This window comes from Artibeus jamaicensis, unplaced genomic scaffold (assembly GCF_021234435.1).
Source record: "Artibeus jamaicensis isolate MK-2021 breed Jamaican fruit bat unplaced genomic scaffold, CSHL_Jam_final contig_851, whole genome shotgun sequence".
Taxonomy (NCBI): Eukaryota; Metazoa; Chordata; class Mammalia; order Chiroptera; family Phyllostomidae; genus Artibeus; species Artibeus jamaicensis.
The window spans coordinates 2,534,258-2,558,962 of NW_026521986.1; the positions used below are offsets into that span (position 1 = coordinate 2,534,258).

The following is a 24,705-nucleotide window of genomic DNA, read 5'->3' on the forward strand; positions in this document are numbered from 1 at the left end:
TTTGCAAAGTATCAATCTATTGGGTTGGCCAAAAAGTCCATTTAGGTTTTTTCCATAAAACAAAAGATACATTTTTCATTTTCACCAATAACTTTACTGATTTGGCTATTTTGAGTATGTCAGCTATATCTCCCTATTGGCTTCTAGTGGGTAGAGGCCAGGGGTGCTGCTAAACATCTTCCAATGCATAAGGCAGCCCCACAGCAAAGAATTATTTGGCAAAAATGTCAACAGTACCAAGAACCTTCACAAACTACTTTTATACATTCAATCAGTCACAGCACCTTCTCCATATACTGCACAAATCATTTTTTGCATTTTTATCTTTCTTGAAATAATAAAGCATAATACATCAAAAATGTGTATCTTCTATCATCGATATTAAAATAGCTGCACAAAAATTCACCAATTTTGATTAAGTTTTTGTAAATGCATGCTGATATGACAGCTGTCACAATACAATGTAACAAAATGGTTTCAAATGAAGTTAAAGACAACTAAGTGCTACTACAGCCATCCTACAGAAAAAACCAAATGAAATTTTTGACCAACCCAATACATACTTATAATAAAAATCAATGAAAATATATCAGAAGTGACTCAAAACCTTTACTAGTTCTCATTCTCAATTAGGACATTTTCTCCATTAATCAAGGCTAAAAATTCAATAAATTCAGTTTGACCCACAGGGAAAACTCAGCTTTTTTCTCTCTATTACCCATAACTAATATTAGATAATGAACAAAAAAGTAAAATTCTCATTCATATAAAGAATAATTGAGAATCTGTTTTCAGTGTTAAATGTGCAGGAAAAAAATTTTAATTGAGTCTTTGCTGGCTTGTAAACTTAACCTTTCCTAGGTTCTCAATTTACCTGATTTAGTGGTATGCTATAATAAAACTTTCTGTCTCTTGCTTTTCTTTTCCTTCTCCCAAACTTTACAAAACAGGTATGCAGAATCATTTCTAAATTCCCTCACCTTCAGTCTTTGGAACCCACTACAGGCTTTGCACTTTACTCAGTGTGGTTCTTCTCCTGATTTGACTTCGCTCCAGAAGGGGTCCATCCTGGTCCCTAGGATGACACTTGGCCTTAGCAGGTTTCTACTGACAGCGAAGTTGGGTGCTGATGAGCTCACCTAACACTACCTCCATTGTCTCATTATTAAAATAACTGCACTTTTCAACTTCAGAAAGTTGTTGTGAGGCTTACCTAAGCTGAAAACCACCCTTCACTCTTCACCTTCAACTGCATAGTATTTATGAGCAGACTTTCAAGTCAGCCTGACTTGCTCTATTTTTTTTCCAGCTGTCGTCTCTTGGTCTCATCATATCCTCTCTGTGCCTCAACTTTCTTAACAGCAAATTGGAAATAATAAAGTATCTCATACATGTTTGTTGTAAGGATTAAATGTGATAACATTTGGATACAGCAATCCCAATTCTGGGTACACGTGCAAAGAAAATATCTCAAAGGGATATCTACACTCCCATGTTCACTGAAGTACTATTCACAGTAACCAGGACATGGAAACAACCAGTGTCCTTCAACAGAATGAATACAGAAAGTGTGATGTGTATAAAGATGGAATATTATTTAGCCTTAAAAAAGAAGGAAACCCTGCCACTTCTAACAGTGAAGGAACCTGGAGGACATATGCTAAGTGAAATAAGCCAGACACAGAAAGACAAAAACTACATGATTTCATGTATATGTGGAATCTACAAAAGTCAAATTCATAGAAGGAAAGAGCAGAAGAGTGGTTGCCAGGGCCGGGGGTTACAGGAAATGGGGATATGCTCGTCCACGGGCATGAAGGAAGAAAAACAAAGAAAAAAGTGATGACATTTGAAAAGCACTTAGTATGCAGTATGAGATCAATAAGCATTGGCTACCTTAAATTTTATACACTTCAGTCTTTAATTCTCCTAACAGATCCAAATCTAAAATACTTTCCATCTCCAGGCTTAAAAAACATTAACCGTATCCCTTTGTAATCCCTCTTCCATGGTCTTGCTCTCTCGTGACATCTTACTAATAATATTTCCACTGATTAAATACATTTTTTTAATGAGAAAGCAGCCAATCCTTTATCCTCTAGAGGCCAATCTCTTTCTTTGGAAGCATTTGATGATAAATCATATGGAACTTTTACTAAGACCTTAGCACAAATATTTTTTAATACCATTAAATAAGGGTACTTTGCACAAGCAAAGACTATGGGGACAGAACCACTGAACTACACATTCAGTATCACCAAGGCCCTTTAAGTATCTAGCATTCTTTAGATGCTGTCTTTGCTCCACCTCTTCCCATAAGTCCTTAAGCAAGTTACTTACCGTTTGGGGCCTGTTTCCTCATTGATCTAAATAGTCTAGGTGTTAATACATACTCCATTAATCAGATGTAAAAATTAAATGGTGAAAAATTATAAATGTCAATTCTTTTTTAGGTTTATTTATTATGCTATTACAGTTGTCCCATTTTTTTTCTTCCCTTTTTTCCCCTCTGCCCTGCACCTCCCCTCCCACCAGCATTCACTGCCTTAGTTCATGTCCATGGGTCACACATACAAGTTCTTTGGCTTCTACATTTCCCATATTATTCTTAACACCCACCCCCATCTATTGTGTGGCTACCAATTATGCTTCTTATTCCCTGTACCTTTTCCCCTCATTCTCCTCCCTTACCCTCCCCACTGATTAACCCTCCGTGTGATCTCCATTTCTCTGATTCTATTCCAGTTCTAGTTTTTTTGCTTAGTTTGTTTTTGTTTTTGTTTTCTTAGCTTCAGATGTTGATAGTTGTGAGTTGTTGTCATTTTGCTATTCATAGTTTTGATTACCTTCTTTTTCTTAGGTACGTCCCTTTAACATTTCATGTAATTAAGGGCTGGGTGATGATGAACTCCTTTAACTTGACCTTATCTGGGAAGCACTCTTTCTGCCCTTCCATGCTAAATGATAGCTTTGCCAGATAGTGTAATCTAGATTGTAGATCCTTGCTTTTCATGACTTGAAACAATTCTTTCCAGCCCCTTCTTGCATATAAAGTTTCTTTTAAATCAGCTGATAGTTTTATAGGAACTCCTTTGTAGTTAACTGTCTCCTTTTCTCTTGCTGCTTTTAAGATTTTTTCCTTATCTTTAATCTTAGGTAATATAACTATGATGTGCCTTGGTGTGTGCTTCCTTGGGTCCAACTTCTTTGGGACTCTCTGCACTTCTCGACTTCCTAGCAGTCTACTTCCTTTGCCAGATTGGAGAAGTTTTCCTTCATTATTTTATCAAATAAGTTTTCCACTTTTTGCTCTTGTTCTTCTATTTCTGGCTTCCCTGTGATTCAGATGTTGGAACTTTTAAAGTGGTCCCAGAGATTCATAAGCCTCTCATTTTTTTTGAATTCTTGTTTCTTCGTTCTGTTCTGGTAGAATGTTTATTTCTTCCTTCTGTTCCAAATCAATTATTTGAGTACTGGTTTCCTTCCACTCACTGTTGGTTTCCTGTATACTTTTCTTTATTTCACTTTGTATAGCCTTCATTTCTTCCTTTATTTTACTACGGAACTCAATCAGTTTTGTGAGCATCCTGATTGCCAATGTTTTGAACTCTGCATCTGATAGGTTGGCTATCTCCTTGTCATTTAGTTCTTTTTGTGGAGTTTTGATCTGTTCTTTCATTTGGGCCATATTTCTTTGTCTCGGCACACCTGTTACATTGTGAGGAGCAGAGCCTTAGGTATTTGCCAGGGTGGGACAACCTACATCACTGCAGTTGTGGCGCTGTATGTAGGGGAGGGGTCAGAGAGGGAACAATGAAGTTTGGCTGGCTCTCCTTTCAGTCACTTCCCTCGCTTCCCACAAGCAGACTGGGCCCTTCTGGTGCCGATTCCCAGGTGGGTGGGCTCATGTATGTTCTAAGACCCCATAAGACTCTCCAATGGACTCTCCTGTGAGGCTAGGAGTTTCTCTCACCACTACAACCCCCACAGGTTTTTACAGCCCGAGGTTTTGAGGCTTCAGTTTCCTGCACTGGAACCCTGGTTGTACAGTCTGTCTCACTCCCCAGTTGTTTCTCCTGGCTTATCCACACGCAAATGTGGGACTGCCCAGCCAGTCTACCAGCCATCACCTGGCCCACCCCAGGCTGCCAGTTGCTTCCTTGTCATGCATCCTTGCCCCCCACCCCCAACTTCATGTCTCTACCCCTCCTACCAGTCTGGATGCGTGTCTCTTCAACTCCTTGGTTACTGCACTTCCATAGGGTTTGATTTTATGGCAGTTCAGGTTGTGTTTTGTTTTTAAGTTGGTTGCTATCCTTTTTTTGTTTGTGTGAGAAATTGAGGCCTATCTACCTACGTCTCCATCTTGGCCAGACGCTTGATCAATGAAAAATGAACAATGTCAATTCTAAGTAGAGTTGGATATGTTAAGGGCATTAACTATACAGCAGCAATTTTAAAAAATTGCTAAAAAGACAGCTGAATAAATAAAATGGGTAGTAATACATTTGTAATTAACTTAAAAGAGGGCAAAACAAAAATAACAGTAACAAAAACAGATGAGACCAATTAAAAACTTTTTAACTGGTAGATTTAAGGCCAACTATATCAATAATAATATAAGTATCTAAACACTTCAATTAAAAAGAGGAAATTGTCAGACTGGCTAAAACAGCCAGATGGTGTGCTGTCCATAAGAAACAACCTTCATAAAGATTTAGATAGATTGAAAGTTGGAATAAACAAAGATATAGCAGACAGATGAAGTACAGTCCAAAATAAGAAGTATTAGCAAAATTTTATAATTATGCAAGAGTCTATTTATCAGAAAAACATACCGTGTGTAAATTTGTATGTGTCTAATAACAGTGTTTCAATTACATAAAGCAAAAAACTGAGAAAACTTAGGAGATAAACAGAAAAATCCATACTGGTAACTGGAGACGTAAAGATCCCTTTCAGGAACAGTTAAAGTAAGTACACTAAGAAAAGTGGTGATCTAGCACAGCCTTCCTGAACTAGAATTTTAAGCACTTAAAAAAATAACTTGAGCCCTGGCTGGTGTAGCTCAGTGGATTGAGCGCGGGCCTGTGAACCAAGGGACCGCGGTTCGATTCCCAGTCGGAGCACATGCCTGGGTTGCAGGCCAGTTCCTAGCAGAGGCCAGTTCTCAGCAGGGGACACATGAGAGGCAACCATACATTGATATTTCTCTCCCTCTCTCTTTACAAAAGAAAAGAAAAAAACTTGAAAAATAATTTGACTTGAGAAATGTGGAGGAAATGTGCAAATCATTTAAGCACTTAAAAATGATTTGAAAAAAATATATGTTTTAATATTTCCAAAGATGGTACAGAGCAAGCACCATTCTAGTCTGTAAAATGGGTGCATCAGACAAATTGCCTACTTATCTGCATAACCCCAGTTACAAAAAGTTAACAGAAAAGATATGAAACCACTATCAAATCAACCAAATCGGCAGTTACAGAACATTTACACATAAAATGCATTTGGGTGTAGTTACATGGTTTTTATCAGGTAGTTACACTTTTGAAAACTCATCAACCTATACATGTGCTTTTTATTATGTGCAAATTATATCCTGATACATTTCAGTAAAAAAAAACCACACACAAAAGGTTCCACTACACAACCACTAGAATGTCTAAAACTAAAGAGAACAATAATAAGTAGTGTTGGTGAGGGTGTGGAACGGGGAAAACTTTCATATATTGTTGATAGGAGTACAAATTGATTCAACTGCTTTAGAAAACTTTCAGGAGTTTCTAATAAAACTAAACATAGGCCCACCCTATGACTTCCCATTGTACTCCCAGAACATAATCAAGAGAAACATTTCCACAGGTCCACAAAATGTTATGTTCAGAAATGTCACAGCTTTATTCATAATATCCAAAAAAACAAGGGTAGAATCCAAATGTCCATTCACTACTGGATGGGTAAACACACTGTGATATATTCATATTGTAGAATATGGCACAGTAACATACAAATAAACTCTCAATTCTCATGTAATGAGTGGATCTCAGTAAGCAAACAAAAAAATGTTAGATACAAAATCATTCCTTTGTGTATGTTCAAAGACAGGAAAAACTATTCTGTGCCAACAGAAGCTAGAAATGCAGTTGCCTCCGAGAAGGGGGGGCGGGGGGTATCTAGGGCAGTGGTGCAATGTGGAAGAAGCCTCCTTGATGATGGAGACGTTCTTTCTTGCTCTGGGTCTTTCCTGGTCTGGGTAGTGGCTACATGGATGTGTATTTACTGAGTTTTACAATAAGGTTTGTTTACTTTTCTGTATGTAAATTACATCTCGGTATTTTAAAACAATTAAATGGTATAATTATGTTGAATCAAAGATCAGCCTGACATGTGGATAGTGCTTAATAAATTATAGACATTGTTATTTTATCTTAAATACCTGTTAGTAATATCTGTTAAGCATGCGTAACTGTACACTTTGAAAGATAAGCTCATTAGAAAAAGGAAGGCACGTGTGATTTGAGAAGTGAGTTTGTGGGCACAATTTCACAAAAGTAAGACACTAGAAGAAATGCAAAACTTGGAGCACCCGTGTCCTGTAAGTGATTAAATGTCACAAAATATTCATAAATTACACTGCCATTGCAGTTTTGTAACTAGTGCCATTTGTTTCCCAAGTCCTCCATTTGGAAAGCAATAATTATGGCATAGTGCCTTTTTTTTTTTTTACAAATATTTTAAAGGCACTAGAAAAAAGGATTTATTTTAAGAAAATAAATGGGTTAAGATTTAGGTCGAAATCCCCAAACGATCTGTGTTTGTCCTTAATTTGCTCCATGAAAGAGGCTGCTTTGAGAACCTCAGCATCCTCCTGGGACCCTCGCGCTCCCTGCCCTTCTGCCAAAAACACGGGTTAGGTTAGCAATGGGGCAGTGAGACCTGCAGGGGCAAAGAACAGGAACGGCGGGTGGCTGTTCTCAAAGGCACAATCACGCAGGTCAGGGGTGGGGGTGAGTGGTAAAAAAGGGATGGTAATAGTGGCTTTGCTATTCATAGGAGAAGAAAAAGAAGAGTTTGTGATTAGTATGGAGAAAAAGTGTTTTAAAACGGAAAAATACAGAAGTAACATGGGCGACATGAAGAAGCACGAGATGCCTTCTTTTAGGGCTTAGACTTTTTTGCTTCCAGACAACTTCTTTTCCCCCCTGTCCTCTACCAAAGAAAACCAGCCACTCGTTCACTTATTCTTTCACTCAATAAATATGTTTTCAACTTCCTTATATGCCAAGCACTCTTGTAAGCCATGGACGCACACAATAGTGAGAATCAAACAAGGCCTTCAGGAAACATATTTTCAAATATGAGAAATGAACCAGATATTTACAAGTTGAATTGCCATCCCCAGATGTCTGAACAGAGTTGCTGATATAATCCTTGGTTGCCCCACCATGTCAATCAAAAACATTGGAAATAAGTGAAGGTCAAAGCCTTCGTTCTTGGAGAAAGAACAACACTGTGAATGTGGAATGGGAGAGAAATTTTAACAGAGTGGGGTGGGCGGGGGGCACCTCTTGAGTTTGCAACCAGAACAATCGATTTCTTTCACTAAGCTCCCAGGGAATGGGAGGGGTGATACAGCTAGTGTAAAGGGGAGGGGAAGTTCCAACAATTTCAATTAATATTTATGATGCTAAATAATGAGATTATAAATATACAATTGTGCAATCAATCTGTGTTCAATCAGAACAAGTTAATGTTTTTCCATATCATAAAAGAGCTAATGAAGTAAAACCTGTAACCAAAGTAAAAATGTAATCACCTGACGACGTGTGACCTTGACATTGCAGATTCCCTGCATCAATTAAAAATTAATAGGGTTCATACTTTGCGTATCTTATTCAATGTTTATAAAAGCACTAGCTTTGCAATTCCTAATGGTTTCTCTGCATCTGTATAATCAATACTGTAGATGACCATTATCTTAAAAACAAGATCAGCGAAATATGATTTTAATATTAATACATTACATTTGCAATGCAGCGCTATTATCTTTGAAAGCATTTTACATTCATTCTCTTCCTGTATCTGAATTCCACTTAACAGCATTATTATGTATTCACATGTCCAAGCCAGAAATGAAATAATTCTTATGTCTTTTCCATTTCCAAGTCCTATCCACTGTTCTTCACAGAAATCTCTCCATCCTGACCCCTCTTGCTTTCCACGGCCACACTTCTGGCCTTACCTTGAGTCTCACGGGACTGCTGCGGAAGCCTCTTAACCCCCCTCCCACCCCACCACGCCCCCTCTCCAACCTCCCAGTTGCCAGAGTGCTTTCTTAACACAAATTTGAGAAAGCAGCTATCTCTTGGAAAAAAACCTCCAAGTATCGCTTTATTCTCAACAGAGAATAAAATCTAACGTTGTTAGTATGCCATCCAACAGCTTTAAGTTTTTAACAGTACAATCCCTACCCACCATTCCATTCTCCCCTCCCTTTCCCCGGAGGAGGCGGACACACCATCGTTACAGCCCTATTCACTTGTACTCACTGCACCCTCTGCCTAGAGCAGGGGTGTCGAACTCATTTTCACCAGGGGCCACAACAGCCCTGCGATTGCCTTCAAAGGCTGAATGTAACTTTAGGACTGTGTAAATGTAACTACTCCTTAACTAGGGACAAGGAGCTCTACATTGAGCCCTTTGAAGGCAACCGCAAGACCGATATGGCCGACGGTGAAAATGAGTTTGACTCCCTGACCTAGAAGATTCCCCCCCACAAATTTTCTAGTGTATGACATCTTTCAAGGCCTAGAAAAAGAAGTTATTTCAAGGCTGCCATGGACAATTCTATAGAGGACATGCTAGAGGGAAAAAAACTTCTTAGAATCATACATACCTGCCTACAGATTAGGAATAGCAGTAGCTGGAACTATTAAACACCATTGATGAAGGCCCTGTATTCAAAAAATAAGAATTTGTAACAACTGCAAAAAGCTAAGAACTCTGTAATAACAGCTTAGATGTCTGTAAGACAACAGCCGGTGGTGGGTCATTGTGTGCCATAAACCTGACTGGATACAAGAAAAGATCAGTGAGGATGAATAACAAGGATGGTGGAGGAGAAGCAGCAGCACCAGACCAAGGCATGTTCCTGGCCCCTTCCTGGCTACAGGCTCACTGCGGTTTTGTGAAGGAGAAATGGGATGACCTGAGGCAGGGGTGTCAAACTCTTCTTCACTGGGGCCACATCAGCCTTGTGGTTGCCTTCAAAGGGCCGAATGTAATCTGAGGACTGTATTGATTGTAACTACTCCTTACCAGATAAGCAAGAGTTCGGCACTGCCACTAGGTAGAAACAAGGTGCCAGGCCAGATAAAACAAGGTGGAGGGCCGGATTTGGCCTGCTGGCCTTGTGTTTGCCACCTCTGATCTAAGAGGTAAATTCTGGCCCAATTTTGCTTCCCTTCTCATTTTCCACCCTTGGCAGAATCACTCATGAATCCCAGCATTCTTCTCATCTCAGCACCCATCTCTATGAGTTGGTGCATGCACACAAACATGCACACACATGCACACGTGTGCACGCATACACACACTCCTCTGCTGCCTTGCTCCTGAGGTTCTCAGTCCTCAGCCCAGAGCACCCACCCAGACACCTTTCTGCCTAATGCCTCATGTATTTCCAACTCGGTACGTATGATAGAAAAAGAAGAGTAACTGTGTAGCCCAAGGGCCTGTCTGTGGATGTAGCCTGTGTGATGCAGGAACTTTACTGAAAGTCTCACATTTCAAACTGCATGAGAATTTACTCTTTTTAATGCATCCATTTACTCTGTAATTTAAAAAAGTGTTAAAAGGCTTACTACTGGAGAAAACTGACTTTGTCTAGTGTGGCTTTGAGTGCCCTCGGTCCTTCGCCGGGTGTCTCCATACCTGTTTGACATGCACAGTCCGTCCAATTCTGAAAGCCACGTGCACTCCCAAAGAAGCGGTCACTTTGAGGAGACTGCTTTTGCTGTCTCAGGAATCTACCAGGAATAATCTAGAGTCTTAAAGACAAATTCAAATAAAGAGCTATGTACTCCTGTGCTACAATTCTAGAAACCTAGAGTCTGGGAGGAAAGGGTTCCTTTCTTTTCCCCCAAAAGCAAGAAGGGAGAAATGTGGTTCCAGCGGTGCTGTTCCTTCCGAATGGCTGTCCTCGAGCCTCATCCTGCTAATTTCTCGTCCTCTAAAAATAAGTTCCAGACGATTTCCAGCAAACAGCTTTTTCTAACCTTCCCTTCCGTTAACATGTTTGACATAGCATCGTGTACAACTTCTACATTATTTCTACACAATAAAACACATTTCTTGCTTTATTTATATCCTTCATTAGACTATAAGTTTCTTGAGGAAAGAGGTTTTCAGAAATGTTCTATCTACAGCATTTAGCATAATACCTGGCATGTAAGTGTGTAAGAATGAATAATTAGTTCCCATCTCTTTATCATTGCCCACCATGACTGCACTACATTATGAAATACTTTTGTCTCCCAACAGTATTTTTAAGAACATAATGATTCATCAGTGTTCCCATTTTATTAATCAAAGACATCTTCTGAGCATGCCACAAAATTAGTATGTGGAAAATATTTTTAAGTGTTAAAACTACTTATTAACTTAGATTAATGATGTTTTGGTTTGCTCCTCAGGGCTCAGGCAAGTTTCAGCTAAAGTGTAAAGCCCCTATATTAAAAATGTACGTGTGGTCTCAAGCACAGGACCTAGTGCTTAACAATTCCATGCTTTTATTGTAAAATCATGGAATTCTGAGACAAAAGAAATATAAGGCATTATTTAAATTAATCTAGTTCAACCCCCCACATAAAAAATAAGCCTCCTTTTCAACGTCCCTGATGAGTGACCACAGTCTCTGCTGGAACCCTCCCGGAGAAGGAGAGTGCTCAAGTTCACTGCGTTCCTTTCCGAGAACCTCCGACTCCGGAACCCTGACTTTTCTTGTCCCGTGAAGAGATGGCACTGCGCACAAGCAGGGCCGAGTATCGAAGGAGGAAGCTGGCGCGGGCTACCCAGCCCAGCAGTGAGGAAGTGGGTCCAGGGCCTCAGCTGATTTATGAATCTCCTATAGAGACTTTCAGCCAGGTGGTCTTTGCTGACACCCAAAATAATTTCTTACCAAGCTCAAAGCTGCTGTTAAGCCCCATTTCATGGGAGTCTCGTTCATCTCGAGTAACTGCTCAGATTTCAAAGGGCTAGAAGTGACTCAAAAAGACTGCGATGTCTTACTTGGCACAAACTGATGACAAATTTACTTGCCACACCACCTCTATTATTAATAGAAAATGAAGCGCCAACTCGGAAGGGTCTCACTTCGAGGCAGCGCCCCCTGCTGGAGGGCAGGGCTGCCAGGTGAGCCACCAGGTGCGAAGGGAGAGGAGCTGTTAATGGCAATCGAGTTAAACTAATCTCAGAGCAAACTACCGCATTTTATTATGTAAATTCTCAGGATAATTGAATGCCTTACCAAGGACATTCATCCAATTAATTTTTTAAATGTTACAGGATTAATTTATCATCAGATAGTTTTAATCATAACTGCCAAGAATTGTTTTTTATTTTTTAAGTCAGCACTCTGGAATTTTTTTCTTTTAAATTCAAAGTGACCTGAGACATGAAAATTTGTTGCTGTTTATTCTTATATAAATAGGAGCAGTACTTCACATTGTAATTGATCTAATATTGGTCCAATGAGTTATACATTAAAGATATAAACCCTACTTCTAAAATACTTGAATAGTCACTGATTCACACACCATTCTGTGAATGGTCTTGTAAACTGTGTTATAACCCCACTATGGCATTAAGATCTTTTTATGTAGTAAAGGAAAAAATGAAACCATCGAATGATGAAATTCTGCTACTGATGTATTTGACCCTCTGCTGGAGATCACAGAGACTCTCAGAGACGCAAGGTGATGCCTAGCTCAGGCAACTGCTGGTCTATGGAGGGAGAAAGAAACACTATGAATGCACTTGATACAGTATGAACACCATTGATGAAGGGATAAGAAGGACCCCAAATTCTTAGCTACTTCAATAGGCCTCTAAGAAGAATGTGGTTTAAACATTCTTGAAAATGGACCAGTGTTACCTATTGGGCCTTGAACCCCCCCACCTCTGGTCTCTCATCCTGAGCAACCCTGCGGACTCTCAATGGAAGACTTCTTTCCATGTCTAGCTTATGGCCTTGGCTGGAAACAAATCAGCAGAACTATACAAATGGGCCGTCACCACTACTCAGATTAACCAAATGATAGCACAGCCCTCTAGCTATTCTATCTTAGATTTTAAAGATAATCTAAAAAGTTATATAAAGTGTTTACCACAGTGCCTGTCTGCCTGGCACTAGGTGCTGAATAAATGTTAACTTCTTTCCCTTTTATTATTTCCTCTCTTTGCCTTAACTGTCCCCATTCACCAATCAAGGTGTGGAATATATACATTTTTATACATGAGCATGGTTAAAATAAAATTAACATTCTGAAAGTGCTATCCAAACCACCGCATTTAGGAATCACAGTGCTAGGTGTGCAGCAAAAAGGTTATAAATAATCCCTTTTATCTGAGGGAAAATCCTGATCTAAATTCTTCACCATTTAGATGAAGTTAATATGTATCCCTTGGAAAATCCCCTGCTGGATTCCGGCCCACAGGCCTGACTCAGCCCACTGCTTGGTTTCACTGAGGGGGCGGGGAAGCTCTAGGAAGCCCTGCACCGAACACCCAGCTCCTGCCCCCAGCCCCAGGGGACCTAAGCAATTGTAACCATGTGAATTAGAATTTCAGAGGGAACTAAAGCCAAGAACCCTGTCTCATTCGCTCTAGATTCTAGAATTTAGGAAAGCTTTGTTATCAATTTCTTTTCTTCTTTTTTACAATTCCATTCATTCGTAGGTTATTTCTTTTGCTTCCTCAAAGGGCCTCCTTCTGACTCTGTACTGTTCCTTAGCACTCTTTCCCCCTCTTCTGTATCTTTCTCTCCCTCCCCTTTTGGTCTACTTGCATCCATCCCTAGGGTGAAGCTTTGTCTCCTTCCATCTCCATGGCGCCCCCTCTCCTCCACCTTCACCTCTCCTCTTTGTGCCTCTAATCCTGTCTCTCCAGCTAAGTCTCCTCCTTGAACTTCCTTCCGGTTCTGGGTTCATGTCCTGATTTTGCTGTCTCCTGAGGCCGATTATCCCGCTTGTAGGAGAGTCCCGCCGCAGAAAGGCGGCGGTGTGGCGGCGGTGTGGCGGCGGTGTGGCGCGGCAGGGGAAGCGCGGGACCTGAGAGCCTAGGCTCCTGTGGTCTGCCCCTGCGCCGACCTCTCCTTTTATGAACTGAAAAGTAAGTTTCACAGGATTCACAGCAACGTTCTTATGCAATAAAGCATATCGATTCAATTCAATATTCAAAAGGTATTTTCACACGAATGACCACAGCGGAAACACAGTCACTAAATGTTAAGTAATACAGCTAACATTTGACCTTGGTGTCCCCTATCCGGCAGAATGGCAGAGCTTTTATATTACTGACAAATTGATAAAGGTTTCTTCAAGGAACCAATGTTTCTGGGAGTTAGGAGGCGGTGGAATAAGTACCAAGGACAGAGCAGATTACTACACCTTAGGAAAAAAAAAGGAAACAAAATGGCCTTGGGGCCCACCACGAACAGTCCCCTACTCCTAGCAACCTTCACCTTCAAGACAGAATGTTGTGGGGCTTCAGTTCTCTGTAAGTATATTACCTCTCTTTTTAAAAGTATTTTTTAATTCCTCAACATTATTCATATAAATGAAACCAATTCTTACTTCTGAGACTTCTGATATGCAAACATCCAAACTATAAACAGGACCTGCTGGGCCTGTAAAAGCACGGTCCTGGGGACACAGCACCAGGCGTGTGAGCTTTCTCACACTTACGGCAAAATAAAACAGAAATACTTCTCTAATGCCATGGACCCATTTAAAAAAATAAACACCCACAAGTTCAATTTTGATAACACAAACATACTGGGTTACAATTTACCTTTGTATTATCAATCACGAAAAGTTGCTAATAAACTAATAGTATACTAAGTAGTGGCAATTCCAAAGTGTCTATGTATATATAAATGCACTTAGAGACCACGATCTGGTTGGAACAGAAGCCGGTTTACTTACTTTGAGGCTGCATTTGTGCAGAAAGCCGCCCGTCTTTCACACATAAATAAAAGTAGCACAGATTTTCAAAAAGCGCAGTATGAACACTTTACATAGAACTGAGAAAACATTAAATGTCCACATTGGAGGACATTGTGTGTATGCAAACATACACACACAATAAGTACTTAACAAACATTTGTTGAACAAATAAATGGATGATTCAGTGAGATTTTATTGAACCGTGAAATTATCACCCTATGTAAACTGTGATTTATATGAGAATATCTGGAATTGTTGCTTTCTAAGAATTAAAGTTATTTAATTCTTCCACCCATAAAAAGCCTCTGAAAAATCCCAGAATGTGTGTGCAAAATGGAGCCTGTAACTGCATTTTTCTAGGCAGAAATTCCAAAGCTTTCATCATTTCTCCAGGGGGGTTTGTGACTCTGATAAAATAAAAAATTACTGATCTAAGAAATCTTCTCTATTATATCCCTGATGTCATATGAACGACCAGCCAAACTATGCTTGTATACCTCCTGTATGAGAAACTCACCACCACATGAGGCACTCCAGACTTTTCATATTCTGCAGCTTAGCTTCTGACTGACCACAGCTCTCTCCTCCAGAGTCACATAGAACACCCTGGTCCCTATGTCGCTCAACAGCCTATCCTGTATTTATAGACAGCTGTCATGACCCGGCCTATCTTCTCTTGTGCAGGCTCTAAGTCCTCGGTTTTTTCGACCAGAGTCAGGATTTCTGCTGCCATCTGCACCCTGGAGCTCTCGGCACATTCAGGACTCTGCCCAGTCCAGCGTGGCCGACCTCCCCAGTGGCCGACCTCCCCAGAGCCGGACCCAACTCTCACACCCTCGTTCTGGGCGTCTGGAGTGAACGAGACTACCAGTTTATCGCCTGAGGGCAGCTGGCTCACCCCAGTGACTTGAGGTTGACTCATAATTAACAAAACTCCTATAATTTTTTCTTTACATGTTTTGCAGTTTCATCGTGACCCTCCAATTGTGTCCAAGCAGTTCATTTGAGGATCCTACTGCAAGACCTCACAGTCATCCCTGTCAAATGTCCACTTTTTAAATGTGACTGTTTCTTTCAGCTGAGTTGCCTATGGATTCTCACGTTCTGTCATTCCAAGTTTTAGCTGCCATCCCCTCATACAGCTTCTCTCTCTCACTTTAGTTCAGATAGGTTTTCAAAAAGGTTAAGGCCTTATAAACATGCAACCTTTGCTACATAGTCTTTTTGTGCTCACCTTACAATGTGTGCAGTTTTTAGTTGCACTCAGCTAGAGGGAGGGATAAGAAAAGTACGTCTACCCCGTCTTTCCAGAAGAGTTAGTCTATTTATGAAAGGCTTACCCACAGAGACCAATCTGCAGACACCTACAAGCCCACAGAACCAGTGGATTTAGCCTGGGGGAGTAAGGGGGAGTGGGGGGGGAGGGGACGGGGCCTGGCTTTTGCTGTCACGCCCACCGTGTGAGCCAGGCAGCCTCTCCCAGACTGACTTCCATGCAACCTGGCACCGCTTCCTACACTTAATGCCCTTCCACGGAGCAGAATCGGAACAGAGCCTGTCTGCTGTGCCCCCTCCCCCCAGCTGGCCCCGTGGGCATAGCTCAGGCCTGTTTCAGTCACAGAGCACTCTAGAACACAAGGAATGGAGCCGGAACCCACCCCAGCTGTACTCCGCAGAGCCAACAGTGTCTTCCAGCGTGGACACCCAGAACCGAATTCTCCCCACTCCCGTGCTTCCTCGCTCTGTGGCCACCCCGCACTGATATTTGCTGAGGTCCGGACAATCAAGCAAGCGTCTTCTATCAAAACACATAAGGCTGACGTACCGTGACTTCTTCTCAACCTTTGTTCTCCTGGACCTCTTTTGCGTCTGACAGCACTGACTGAGCTTCCTATTAACAGTACCTTACAAATACACAGTTATCCGCAATTTGCAGGTACCTCCTCATGTTACTTCATTTTATGTTCACAACAGCTCTATGAGACAGCCAGGACAACAGGAGCAAGCCGGTTTCATGCACGAAGAAACTGAGACATAAAGCAGATCTGCCCACTTGACATGACATTAGGTCCCAAAGCAAAGACTAGATGTATCTGCTTTCTCAGCCAGGGTTCATCCCACACCCTGCCAGCCTGGCCTGCGTGACACCCCAACAATAAGTGGTCACCATTTGACTGCCAGGCACTCTACAAGATCTACTCTTGTAAACATATACTTCGTGCGGAATCTTGGGCTCAGGGAGGTTAAATAACTTGCCTAACGCCACTCAGTCGGTGAGGTGAGAGACAAGGAGCTCCGTGCCTGGCCCTGTGTTCTTCCCACGCTACAGAATCTCCCTTTCAGGGACCTAATTTCCTCTATGGCTGCCCTTCTAACTTTCTAAATCTATATCAAAATAATCCTGTTTTCATCTCTAAAATCTATTCCTTTATCTACAGTGCCATTTCATCATTTCCAGCCTCAGATGACTGAAAATGAATTAGTCATCCTCACCTCTCTAACCGGGCCCCCCTCCCATCATACGGACATCCACTCGGCCACAGCACACAGAACTTCAGAGTTAATTCAGTCCTCCGCTCATCCCCCACGTACTGTCAGTCATCAACTTCTACTGAGTGTTCCTGTGAAGCCGCTCATATTTCTTCCTCTTTCTTCCCATGGTTATTTAATCAAGGTCCAGAAACTAATGCTCTGGGGTCAGCTGTCTTTCAGCAAAATATGCAGGTTTTAGGATCATCCTCATTGAGTTCATCTTCTATGCCACGGTTTCACTAACCTTCCTTAGCACAGCTTTACAATATTATTTCCTCCAAATATAAACCTTCGAAGATCCCATAATCCATAAGCGAGGAGTCTAGAGTCTCGTGTGTAGCTTTCAAGACCCCCAGAATCTGCCTTTCCCTACCTGTCCGGACAGGTTAAACAAGCCTCGTCACTGCTCATCTCCTTGGCATCACCCATATTTCTCTCCACGCCCAACCTGCCTTTCTGCTCCTCCACTTATTCCTAGTTCATCCCTTTAGGTATAAGTCACATTTCACCTCCTTCAAGACACCAGGTTTTCCAGAACCCATAAAATCATAAAAGTCCTTTAGCACTTACAGCTTGTACCACCTATCCAAGCACCAGGCTGTTCTCTGACTTGAATAGTTGATCTTTGTTTTGTGTGAGTTGCTCACCCCTCCCAGCTGGACAGTAAGCTTGGAGTAAATGGGGAAAGGAGATATAGCTCATGCTCCTCGGTTCCCCACAACTCGGAGCAAACATGCCGAGCATAGAGAGGAAAATCAATGAATCGCTGCTCCTTAAAGTTCTGATATATATTTGGCAGGCTTGTTTCCCTGGGCGGAAGTCTGTGGATCACCTCATGAAATCTTGAAACCACAGTCTCCATTCAGTCACATTTTGAGAAGTCCTGATTTTTCAGGGTCAGTTGAGAAATTCATGCCAAAAGTAAACATGGCATTGACCTTTATTCTTACACATGTCAACTAGTTCCACAACAACCTGAATACACACAATTTTCTGTTATACGAGAGTTGCTGTTTTAAACAAAGATGTGCTGTGCATAAAACAAAATTCTAGATATTTTAAAGGGTACGAGATCCTCAACAAATTCCTCATGTTCCAGAATCAAAAATTTGGTCTGTAACTGGTCTTATGATAATCTTATGCAGTAGATGAACTTGAAAAGCCTTTGCTGAATTAGACACAGAAGTGAGAATGAAGAACTGTTCTAGTTAAAATGTAACTCATTAGGCAACCCAGCGAACATGGTTTTACAGTGAATAATCTGACATTAACATACAGACAGTGAGGAAGAGGACTGAAAAGAGATCCATACGACACTTTTCACTTTACGGAATCATTTAATGAATTCCCAAAACATTTTAGTGTAGGTTGAATATTTACAGATTAAATAAAGTTGAAAAATGAAAATGACAGTTCAGGAAAAAGAATAAGAAAAAAGAGATTCTTGCAGATGTTTCACATTTAGGTTAATAACCCACAACTTGATAAAACTGGTAGTTCTTAAAAAGCAAGCCGGTTACATTCTGGAGTTCTTCTCAATAATGGGGAACTTGAGAAGACTCTAAAGACGGCCCAATTCAATAGAGTGCATTTTAGGTAGTCGATTTGAAGTCAACTATGGTTTCTGCAATGTGCACTATTTCTGGTTTCATTAGTGCGTGGATCGTTTTTGAGAAATGTGCCCACGCTAACGACCACTATATAACGTTAGGGTGTTGTTTTCTTTTGGAAAAGGAAAAAGATCTTGGTGTAACTAACACTTTTCTTTCTAAGTTTCCCCCAATAAACAGCAACTTCGCTTTTACCTGAATATCAGTAACTAGGAGACAATCTATCACTTTTCTGAGCAGTCCTAATTATTAGAACTCCCTCCTTCGTTAGGCAGAAATCTTGCTTCTCTGATTTACCTACCAGCCCCCATTCAGCCCTGTTAAATTATCCAGGGCAAGGGGGTCTTTCTCTGCTTCATAAGAGCGTTTCTAGTATTTGAACTTAACTTCCAGATATTCTTTCATTCTTCTGTTTTTCTGGCTAAAAATTCTTAATTTCTTCAATTATTTCTCAAGAAACAATGTTCTCTAGAAGCCTCACCAATCTAGTCATCCTGCCGTCACAGTTTTACAGCTCATTAAACTCTCAGAAAGTATGGGTCACACCATTTAGTAGAAGACTCCCACTATGGCCTACCTGGAAGAGGATCTAGGAAAACCACTCCATAATGTACACCAAAGACTTTCTATTAATACTACCTAAAACTGCATAAGCCAGTTTAGTCATTTTGCCTTACCATGAGCTCATATTTAATTACAACCCTCGAAGTTCCCATCCCCCACAATGAACCATTTTAGGTAGAATCTCCTACATTCTATGCATATTAAATAGAGTTTGCAGAACCTCTAGTTAGGGCACTATAACTTTACAAGCAACTATTCTTCCCTCTGCTCTAAAGATCCTTAGCTTTTATTAAGCTCAGGCCACTCTACCCTTTCCTAAAGATATTAGCATCTGGTTCATTGCCACTCCCCAGTCTCTGCCATGGGTCCCTGTGATTTCAGTGACCATACAAGTGATTGTTTCACTACTGGCCTTGCCATTCTTCTGGATTCCACTCCTCCAATGACCTCATCCTCCACTCCGCCTCAGTCTCCCACTCCCCCAGTCACCGTACCCCCTTCTCATCTCGGTCTCAAATGCCTGGTCTTTCACTGACTTCTGTATTTTACAGTGCCTTTCCCAAAGGTCCCTCAGTCAATAATTTAACTTTAAAATAAAAGCACAAGGAACTAATCCAGAAATCTTTGAGTAATATTCAGCCACAGTTGTTCTTATGAAGATGCTAGAATTAGACAGACAGATAGATAGATAGACAGACTTTATTTTCCCCAGCTATGTTGTCAACCAGGTTGTGCTTGTATTTATCTATCTTGTGTTGACCTCAAAAAACTAACTCATACCCTTGCGCCCATGTGGTTAGGTTACCATAATGCTCTTCTAGTCTAGTTTCTAGCAATAATTTGACTAAGAGGAAAATGAAAACTGACATAAAAGAACCTGTTTAAACTATATACTAACGTGAAACAGAAAGATGCACATGTTCTAGGAAACCACAGCCCGGGTGAACTGCGTTCATTTTTCACTTTACAGATAAAAAAACTTTCCATAATCTGTGCTATCCAGGATGGACTGTATATTGAGCAAGATAATCCAACACCCCCTCCAAACCCTGAGAATAAGAAGTACATGGACAACCTTGAAAGAAAGAAGGGGGCAGAAAGGCCTGCAGTGTATCTGAGGAGCAATGAGCAGGATGCGTTTCCTGAAATAGTAGATTCACGGAAAGGAAATTATGCTGAAAGCCTTGATAGAGTTATCAGTGTATTTTTAGGGTATGTGAGTGTTTCCAAATTTCAATGTAATCTAATTTCGATTCTGTATATGAAAGGACACATACTGCACTTACTGTCAGAAATGTTACCCATTATATCCAGAGGCTACACCAGAGAATTAAAGTGCATTAGAAGCTCTTTTCTTCTTCTTCTATGTTCTGTAACATACTGTGAAAGAACATGTAGTGCTGGTTCCCATTTCAATAGAACATGTTGCTTTCTCAAAAGATGAAAGAAATCAGAAGACTGAAATTTACACCTTCTGAATGGGGTTACTAGGAATGCCTCCAAAGTTCAAAGTGGACACACCCACAAACAAAGGCAGTCAATCAGCATCCACCTGGATTTTAGAAGATGACTGCCGATGCGTCTCATACAATTCATTCTACTAGACAAAATAAACATAGATACATAATCATCTGAAAGTTATTTAAATCATTATAGACTAAGAATAGTTTTTCCAATAAAGTACTAGAAATTCAAGTCAAACTATCTATATGTCAACATGAATGAAACAAATCATACTGGACTGGTTTCTCCAGACCATTCACCACTCTGTTCTTCATTCTGCCTTCCAAGCATAAAGCAATGAGTTGATTTCCACAGCAACCAATGAGTTAACTTCTTACCACTGCATTTTGTTCAAATGTTCTATTTTAAATTAAACAAAGTCTATTTTAAGTCTTCCATTAAACAAAAGCCATTCTTCTACCCTTGTGTTACTGTATGCTCCTTTTGAATAGTTTCCAGGAATAACCCATCATGAAACTCACTGAACTACTGCTTATACATGCTCAGTACAAAGATATCAGGCACTGACTCCTGATTGACAGCTCTGACGTGTTGTAGCCTTCACGGGGCGTATTCAAAGCCCCTTGGCAACAGACATCATTTCGCATGCCCATTTTAGATTTTACACATGAAAAATTAAAGTGTCACTTTTCGTTAAGAACATTGGACCACAAAAGGGACAGAAGCAGTAAGAATACCTGAAAGTACAGTACTGATGGAGTTTCATAGTGCGGCTTGACTGATATTTAAACATGTATTCATTCTAGGACACTACTGAGAAATATTGTTGGAAATGTTTCTTTAGGAACTTCAACTACCACTAAGGTATAAAAGTAAGTAACAGAATTTCTGTCCAGATGGCATGATTGGTGGTGTTTTTCAGGGGAAAAAAAGTTTTTAAAACATCACTATCTGTCTTACATTGTATAATTCCATCTTAACAAGAAACAAAATCTGTTTACAGTACATCACGACAAAGTCTAAGTTACTTCGTAGTTTGATTTGAGTCCCAAAGAGCAGCATTCTTCTAGAAAAGTAAAGCAGGGTGTTTAACAGGCTTCCCCTGGATTTGGTATCTGGTAAAGTTGAAGATACACCAGCTAAATTTGCTTACAGCAATGGAACTGCCAAAATAACAGGAAAGAAAGCTGGCCCAGATTCTATCTGGATTTTTCAAGATTTTTCAATTATTTCAAGTAAATAATTTTTACTTAGATATCATTTCTAGCCCCTGGGTCTCTTCCCACAGCCCGTCCGGTCTACCAAATAAGAAACATTCAGGTTTAAAACATTAAGCAATAAACAGCTATATAAGAAATTCCTTCAGAAACTAAAGAATCTCTATGTAAACATGTACTATAAAACAAAATTTTATTTCTGTAAAATATATACTCCTCCCCACTCTTGATTTTCCTCCCAAACAGTCTTAATATGTTTGATTTTTTCGGTGTATTTGTTGCCCAGGATGGGAAACCCCTATGACAGTTAAAAAGGTAAAATATTTCAACAATAATAATGATGGTGATGATGATAAAAATTGCAAATGTCTCCTTTGTCAAGGCCAGAATTCTAAGCATTTTACATAGAGCAGCTCATTTTAGTGGACAGTGTGTTACGGACCACGGGGCACTCCGCTTCCTTTCCCTAGTTCACAGGACTTCGAGGACACTAACAGGAGGTGGGCCACGACTACAAAAACTAACTTACTTTGATGACGGTGGATACAGGTTCTGAACCATAAGCCACCCCAACAAAAAATGGTAAGCCAACAAAAAGTTACCTTCATTACCTATTATTTTTTGCCACCTTATTTTGCAGTTATAAAGAGTTTTGTTTTCTCTTTATTTAGTTGAAGTTAAAAGACAGACTGGGCAGCTGTTCTTAGTCTTAAATCCTCTTTCCCCATCCCCATGTAATAATTAGTATATTACAAATGGGTTTTTCTGATTTAAGTCTTTCTTCTTTTTTTTTTTTTTTTTTTGGTTGCACATGGTCCCACTTTTTCTCTTCCCTTCAGAATGTTGACGTTTTAGTCAACACACTCCCCAAACCTCCTTGTCTCAGATCAAATCTTGTACTGGAGCACAGTTAAGGCTGCCTGAGGACCCTTCACATGACCCTTGAGAGAAGCGGTGACATAAGACAGGGGGGTCCCCTGTATCAGCTACCAAGGGCACCGATGCCAATCCCCTGCCTTTCCCCTCCTCTGGACACACTCCCCACCCCAGGCCTTCGAAAGCTGCATTTCCAAAACTACACATTCCTATTCCACAACAAAGCTTTCTCAGGGAACAACACAACACAGCACCCTCTACCCCACTCTCTGGAAACACAACGCTAACCAAGCCTGCAGCTGCTCTTCAAAACAAGCCTCCTACCCCCTCTTTTGGCCAGGATGCCCCCTCAGGCTCGGAAGGGAGGGAGTCAGGAGATGGGAGGCCGAAGCCGGAGCAATTTTCAAAAGCCCGGGCGGGTCCAGCCGGCTGGGAAACTGCAGCTCGTGCACTCTCCACCACGCAAGTCCTTTAGCAACGCAGCCAGGCCGGCCACTCTAAGGAGTTCCAAGTTTCACTGCTCCTGCAAGATGGGAGCAGGATGCTCCCTGGCAGCTGGGAACGAAAGGTTTGGGACGGAGACTGCCACCACTCCCAACCCTTTTGCAACACTGTCCCTCCTGAATTAAACATACACACCTTGGGATTTGTTTTCTGCGTGGGTTGAAGGAGAGACGGATGGTAGAGGGGGAACAGGGAGGGAGTAGGGTGTGGCGATTCTTTGAGGGAGCGGGTAAGGGACAGTTAAAGCCACATCTCTGCCCCGGACAGAGCCGGGTTTAGGGGCGGAGGGCCTGCAGGTCGCTTTGTTGTCAGAACGTCGCTGGAGCTTTGCGCAAAAGTGCCCCCCCCATCATCGAGACTAACCAAGAGGCCCCGACAGCCCCCAGCCCCTTGGCCGAAGGAAGAAACTTGAACACGGGTGTCCAGCGCCAGGATGCTGCGGTTTGCCTCTGAGGACCATTTTAAAAGCCCAAATAATGATGATCATTAAATACGTGAATCAATAGTATTTTGTGTTCTTCCAAGTGTTCGGAAAAATAAAATTTAGGTCTTTTGCAGGTCCGCTAACATTCACAGGCGCCTGTGGCGAAGCGGGGGGCTGGGGCAGAAGTGAGGCTGGTGCTCCACGCAGAGCGCGCGAGGAAGGCGCGGAGGCGAGCTGCGGGGCCGGGGCCGGCGGGGGACGCGCGGGGGAACCCGGACCCCGACGCCATCTGCGGGGCAGCGGCGCCCGCCCGCCTTACCTGTGGATGCAGTTTCCATGGCAACGGGCGGCGACCAGGCGGGGCTGGAGCCCGGTTCTCTCGGCGCCGCTTCCCCGGCCCCGGCGCCCAACCCCCGGCCGGACTCCCCCGCCTGCGGCGCCGGCTCGGCCACTTTCGGGGTCACCGCTTCGTCCTCCCCCCGGTCCCCGAACCACTGGGACCCCGGGCCGGCCGGCGGCAGCGGCTCTTCCTGGGGATAAGGCGGCGCGGCCATGGCTGGCGGTCCGGGGGCGCGGCGACGGCGGCTTGGCGGGGCCGAGGTGCGGAGGCTGGACGGGCGCGCGCTCCCTGCAGCTGCCCCGCCGGGACTCCGGGCTCGGGGAGGCTGCGGTGTGAGCGCCGCCGCAGCTGCAACTCCGGCCGAGCCGCCGCCTGCCGCCCCCCGCGCTTCAGCTCCTCCTCCTCCCCCTCCTCTTCCTCCGGCCCCGCCGCCGGCGCGCCTCCTACCCCGCTCCCCGCCGCGCGGCTCCCCGCCCGTTGTTACGCAGGTGAAAATGGCCTGCTCGGCCGGCTCCTCCCGGCGCCGAGCGGCCCCGGGCGGCGCACGTTAGGCCCCCCTCCCGGGAGGTGCCCGCCCGATCTGAATCACCATCTCATTTGGGATCGGAGGAGAAGGGGCGCGGGGAGAAACAACCCCCAGCTCGGAGCGGGACTGGTTAGGCAAGCCGACCCCGACTCCCAAAGTTAAGGCGGGACTCGTGTCCTGGGACCCGGGGCAGAGAGCGGAAGCGGGAGGCCTCCAGACTACGGTTCTGGGGGGCCCGCTGCGGAGGGGGCGCGGGTCTGGCCGTGGAAGGGTGGAGCTGGGCGTTGGCAGGTGCGGGCAGGGGAAAGCGCAGCCCCGAGGTTGAACGCTGCGTCTTTAAATCGTTTCCCGAACGAGGCCCGGAGTGGAGAGCCGGACAGGAAAGCCCTCGGGGGAATAAAAGGCTTCTCAGACCTCTCC

General features: G+C 42.6%; 1 protein-coding gene across 4 annotated transcripts in view; it reads right to left on the reverse strand.

Moving 5' to 3' along the window:
- Nucleotides 1-24,705, reverse strand: part of RTN1 (reticulon 1) — a 325,732-nt gene that overhangs the window by 146,605 nt on the left and 154,422 nt on the right. Inside the window, exon 1 of one of the 4 annotated variants that reach the window (XM_037132432.2) lies at nt 23,739-24,155. The exons of 2 other annotated variants lie outside the window; for them this stretch is intronic. In XM_037132432.2, coding sequence (XP_036988327.2) covers nt 23,739-23,973 — 235 coding nt within the window. In that variant the 5' untranslated portion in view covers nt 23,974-24,155. Of the gene's footprint in view, nt 1-17,330; nt 17,394-23,738; nt 24,156-24,705 lie in introns of those variants that run through there. One more of the 4 variants, XM_053673285.1, reaches the window with a different exon arrangement.